The sequence below is a fragment of the Zosterops lateralis genome (genome assembly GCF_965231275.1).
Source record: "Zosterops lateralis genome assembly, chromosome: 12".
NCBI lineage: Eukaryota > Metazoa > Chordata > Aves > Passeriformes > Zosteropidae > Zosterops > Zosterops lateralis.
In genome coordinates this window covers 11191455-11197454 of record NC_139772.1, presented here as the reverse complement: position 1 = coordinate 11197454, position 6000 = coordinate 11191455, and the positions used below count along the sequence as shown (strand labels likewise).

At 37.0% G+C, this 6000-nt stretch overlaps 1 protein-coding gene across 1 annotated transcript in view; it reads right to left on the bottom strand.

The window, feature by feature from the left end:
* Positions 1-129: 129 nt before the first annotated feature.
* The window catches only part of MMP2 (matrix metallopeptidase 2), a 29350-nt gene continuing 23479 nt past the window's right edge, over positions 130-6000 (bottom strand). The window contains exons 11-13 of the mRNA XM_083870218.1: positions 4752-4911; positions 1952-2061; positions 130-1217 (exon numbers count right to left, since the gene is read on the bottom strand). Of these exons, the coding sequence (XP_083726344.1) occupies positions 1114-1217; positions 1952-2061; positions 4752-4911 (374 nt within the window). The 3' untranslated portion in view covers positions 130-1113. The remainder of the gene's footprint in view (positions 1218-1951; positions 2062-4751; positions 4912-6000) is intronic.

Below are 6000 nucleotides of genomic sequence, written 5' to 3'. Positions count from 1 at the left end.
GACTTGGGGCCATATCATCTCTTTAATTAAATTGCTGCAGTTGCACCTTGGAACCAACAGAGAAAATAACCTGTGTTTCTAAATAGCCCTCTATGTGTTTATATACTGGGGTAATGTTTTTGCTTGTGACAGGTAATGCACTGACACATGCTACTGAATTTATAATTTCAAGAGATACAAGGGAGCCTGGCCATGAATAGTGTTGACAGTGTAATTTGATTTTATTGGTATTGTTGGCACTTCACATGTGGGACATTCTCTTCTGGTTTATTTTTTAATGAGAAACATTCTATCAGGTTGTGAAAAGAACATTTTCTGTTGCCAAATGCATAAGCAAAAAGCCTAATTGAACAACCCCCCCAAAATTATAAAGAACAGAAAAATAAAGCACATTAAACAATACTTGACTTTTATGTATAACGCATTGTCTTCAAAAATCTGAGTCGTTTCCATCCATATAAACAAGTTATATAGTAGTAACAAAGTGCATGAAGCAAATTGCTAAATTTAACTAAGGTATTAAAATAAAAAGTACTTTAAAACAATACTTTAACACAGTTTTTTTGCCATGATTCTATCATGCATCAACAAAAAGCAGATCCTGAGGCAACCTGTGCCTTTGACAGTCTTTCTGTATTATTATGTAAATAAATGGAAGTAATGATCAAACTCATAAGAGGGTGAAAAACATCAAGACAAACCATCCATTTATAACAGAGTTGTATTTAAAAAAAAATAAAAATCAAAGTGCACTGCTGGTACATCTCATTTGAGCCTATCTGGTATGTGAATAGCAGAGGGGCATGATCCAGTCTCCAAAGGTTCCAAGGCTTTGTTTAAGCACCATGGGAAAAAAGAATGATGGCTGTTCTGTTCATAGCACTACTATGACTAGCATGACAATGGACAAATTGTACCAGAATATATACGTAAACATCTTTGTATACTGAGGAGGCAAACACTCTTAAATTGTCTGATGTGTACAGTACTGGTACTTAGTGTTTTGGTGCCAGTACCAGACTGGTCCAGTAATTAGCATTCAGATCTATTTCTAATTACAGATAAGGCATATAACAAAAAAGTAAATATTTGGTTATTGATATCTCATATGGTTCAGCACCCCAACCAGTCAGAGCTTATCTTTCCAATTTTAACAATCTTCAAACTCTTGTCTTCCATTTGTAGATAGTACTGATCTTTGAAAAAGTAGGTGTATCCTGTTAAAATAAATAAATAAACATCCTCAGATTATGGAGCACATAATTCTTGATCAAAGATTTTTTGTGTTTGTGATTACATGACACTTAGTGAACTGAATGACTTATTTCCCAAAATATTCATATGTATTTGAATTATAAAAAAAAGATATATTTTAAAACTACATTAAAATTCCCATCCCATGTAGAGGAGAGTGCTTATTAAATGGAGCCTTAATAAGGTCACTACTTTGTGAGCCAGAATTTTCTGGGATGAAATGTTTGCTGGCAAAATAGATGTTGAAAATGTGACTGAGTCAAGACTCATGTGACACCAGTGTTGCTTTCAGACTTTAGTGCATATCTGTGCAAAATTTAAGGCCCCTTAAAACCATGGGCCAGGATCTCAGCTGGAGTGCACAGGAAATTAAGAAAAATTGCAACGTAAAACCCATTCATGCCTATGATCAGGGACATTTTCATACTTGAGTTCTGGTTGTGCTAGGGCAGGATGTGCTGAAATGGTGCTGGGACTGTGTGCTGGTGTGGAGGAACCTGGGGAGTATCAAGGAGCTGGGAAATGTCCAAGCCACAAGGACTGGCTCGGTCATGCATCCTGGGGTTAGGACATCCTGTGCATCAGGCATTGGGTGGCTCCATTTGGCTCCTACTCGTGGATCACAAGAAATTAAAGTCTCCAATAAGTTTTGCAGTAAACAAATAAGATAGTTTGTTAGTGACTTAAATCAGCTTACCACTGTCCCCAAGGCCCAGGACAGCATCAAGGTTATCTGGAACACCATTCCAAGAGTCAGCAATGAATTTAGGGGATGCAAGCTCCATTTTCTTCTTTTCTTCATTGTACCTGAAGGAAATTATATCTCTACATTACAAATCTGCATTTAATGTTAAATTGTAATATAATTTTTCAGGATGTCCTCAGCAAATGTGACTTTACAAAACAAACAGAAATATAATAGCTGAGATTGTAACATGGTTCGTATTTCATTAGAATTATTGCTGATTTCTTTAAAACCCTGTGAAATTTTAAATCTTGCCTTCAAAAATGCAATGCTGAATTGAAAATATGCTTTCTAAGGAAAGTTCTTTCCAGAGATGTAATTTGGATGGGAATTGGTGCTGAGCAGGAGGTGTGGAGGTGTCCTGAGCACAGTGACATGGAATATAGTTTGAACCTGGCTTCAAGTACAGCATGTGAGGCCTCAAAGACCTTTCAGGTGCTCAAGCACCTCTTCAAGAGCAGGAGACTTCAGAGAGGTTGTCTTTGACAGTAGGGGAGAAAATCATTTATGTTCCAAATTTATATTTATCCATGTCTGTAGGTCTCTCAGGTTACTTTTCCCTCATTGCTCTATGGAACTACTTGGATTATATCCAAAGTTACACCAGTACTAACGAGCAGTAGGTTGGTCAAAATCAATTTAAATGATTTATTTAAATTCCTTACCTTTTTTTTTTTTTTTTTTTTTTTTTTTTTTTTTTTTTTCTGGGCTATTTAAAGAAAATCTAATACCTTGCTGGGTAGCTTTAAAACTTCAGCTGTGGAATCTGAGCCAGCTCCTTTTCCCCTCCCTCACAAAACTTTGCTATGCTCAACAGTCTTGTTATAATAACACTAAAATAGCTTGTGGCTGGAATGAAGGAGAGAGAAGGCTTCCAAAAAATCCATTTAAAGTAAGTGTGATAATGACACAGGAAGGACTATGGTATGTAACTATTTTGATTCCATTGACAGAGTCCTTGTATAAAACATAGCAGCCACATACTTAAGGGTTACAGCATCTGTTCAACAGAGATGCTTTTTTTTTCTGAAATAATTTTCAACTGCTTGCTTTCTTCTTTACACAGATAGAAATCACTTAATCCCATTTTGTTTCCTTAACAATAAATTATGCATTCTGCAGTGACTGCACTTGATAAGGTTCTTCGATAGAAATACTGTCTGTGATCGGAGTGATGAATTACTTGGAGGCCCTGCAGTACAGTTAATCAAAACAATAGTTGGTACAGAGGTATCAGCAGCTTTTTAACTCGTAGTCTGTAGGTTTTAGTAGGAGTCTGAAGTGTTTCAAATGGCTGTATTAGAACTACTTGTGTTTAAATGGTCTCTACAATAGGACATTAAAGAATGAATAACGTTCTTTAAGTTTTTAGGGTTTTTTTTGTCTTTAGGTAATGGAGAATATTACTGTCCTTAAAGTAATTGAAAATTATGATTGAGTGGGAATTGTATGGAAAGAATATTTTATTTACTTACAGGAATCCACAGCCATTAGGATAAAATAAAGAAAGTAATTCAGTTTAATCATAACATGAAGTTATTGTTCACATAAAATAGACTCAATCATACTGAGACCTCCTTTGATATCTTATATAAAACATTTCTCAGAATGAACCCTTAAAGGCTGGAGAATCTTTTAGATATCTGGTGGTTAATTCTGATGTTTAACTTTTCTCTAAATTATCAGTTAATGAATGGGTCCACTTCCAGCCTGTTGTGTAATGTCTGCATTCCTGAAGTAAAGTCCTGTTCCTGGAACAGGCCTGTGACAGTGACTGCAGGAGTCAGAGACTCTGTTTTGTTCTGATGCCATTTTGATAGCACAGAGGTAACTCACAAAGTTCCTCCTCTGCTTTTTTAAGATGGTCTTGTGTGCCAGATCTCCCTGGGAATTATGGCAATGAAATTCTATTAAATACAATTATACAATTAGCAGACCCTTCAGGTGTAATGTAGGATATTTATTTCTACCATGGTAATAGCCTTGAGACATTTTAAGGACATTCTTTCTTAATCTAAGATGATAAGATAAGAGCATAGTAGCAGGTCACCTGAATTTCACTGGAAACATGAAAAGGATTGAGAGACTGTCAAAATGAATTAAGGCTAAGATTTTTCTTAAAGTGCTTACAGATACAATTGTGGTTTGTTCAAATTTCCTCAATGCCAACTATATTAGTAGAGCAAAGGTGTAAGTGATGGTAGATCAGCTGCTGAAAGGATTTACATTCATCCCCAGCACATTTTGGTAGTCACACTGGTGTTTCCTTGAAATCCAGTGCCTCTAAACCTGATGGCTTAGTGAAAGAATTTCCTAGGCAATCTGGTCAGTGTTTGGATTCAAGTGATTGGAAGTCACTGTATTTTTAAAATTCCTTGGAGAGTTTTCTCCAAGCATTTGTGAGCTGACAGTAAGGACAACTTGCTCCTCTTAAGAGCCAGGGACTGATGTGGGGCAGTTGCTGGTATATGGGGGCATAGGGATGAGCTGATAGTGGTGGTCAGCCTGACAGACACTCTCAGATACCCTCTTCCATTGCTGTTTTTGAGGCTGTTTTTTTCTCAAATACACTTTCTACAGTTTCCTGTTGCTGTACTGAAGCACTTTCCTCCTGTCAGCATGTCCTGGCAGCCCATTTTGTATTCCCAGAGGATGTGCCCTATGTTTGGTCCCTGCCTCTTGAAGCTCATGGTGCATGCAGCCCTAGAGACAGCTTGGCTGACAATATCCTACCACCACCAATGCATCTTACTTCCAGTATCTGTCTCCAGCGAAAATATATGTCCTCTTGTTCCTGCCCCAGTTGAAAGCTGCATCGACACGCTGCACATCAGGGGGCAGTCCCAGGCTGCTGAGTTTCTTTGGATAGCCCCTGTCCAAGTTGCTGGCTGAATAAACCCAGTACTCGTTTCCTAAGAAGGGGAGGGAAAAAAAGGCAAACACAAGAACTGCTTATTAATCACTAACAAAAGGGTATTTCTTCTTTTTTGCTTTGCCATGTGGCTTTTTATTGCACTAGCTCTACCACTATTCGAAAGAATAGTATTTTACCATCTGTGATTACTACTGCTTTTGCTAGTGAAGTGCTCCTTGCCTCAAAAAAGGATGTCCCCTCCTTTCTCTTGCTTCCTCCTTTTTTAGCTGATGCACCTTTGAGGCAGACACTGCCTTGGTACGTTGGGGTTATATGCTAAAACAAGTGTTTAAACTGGAAATTTTTTGTATCATGAAAAGTGTCTGAAACCAGGCAGGGGCACCTGATGTACAAATGCAGTAGCTCATGTTCACCCTTTATTTGTTTTGTTGACCAATGTTATTGACTGATTATCTGGAAGTCTTTGCTCAGAGTTCCTGTTGTTTTTTGTCACAAAACATTATCTAATGTCTCTCCAGATATGTACTCGTCGTCTATGCAGTAGCGTTCTGTGTTCTTTACATAGAATTATAATTTGCTTAGTAAATAGCCTCACTGGATTCTCTGAAAGCCATGGAAAGATTTATTCAGGAAATGACATTTCTTTCATTCTGTGCTAGTGGGAAAGTAAGTAAGTAAAATATTAATGTGAGAAAAGTGTAGCATTTGAGATTCTTGGAAGTTACTGATTCACTTTTCAGAAGCAAAGAGTGGGAGTAATTAGTAAGTATTTTAATACAGTTGTGTTATTTTCAAACCAGTCTTTGTTTTTTGATACTTCGTATTTTTTTTTTTAAAAATGCAGGTTAGCTACGTTTTCTGGAATTTATAAAGAAAAGGAGAGGTTTAGATGTGATAGGATTATATATAATATATGCAATATTTAAAGTGTTTTTCTTTGCCTGACTTCTTTTAATTTCTTTTTTTGTCCCCATCCATGTAAAGCAAATGGCCTCTGAGCCATGTGGAATAGATTATCATAACTTTTTTCTCTCCTGTACAGAAAATGCACAGCAGCTTTTGCCATATGATTTTTACATGACTGGAGATGTTTAGTCATGTTTTTAGTAGATACCGGAGCCTAGGT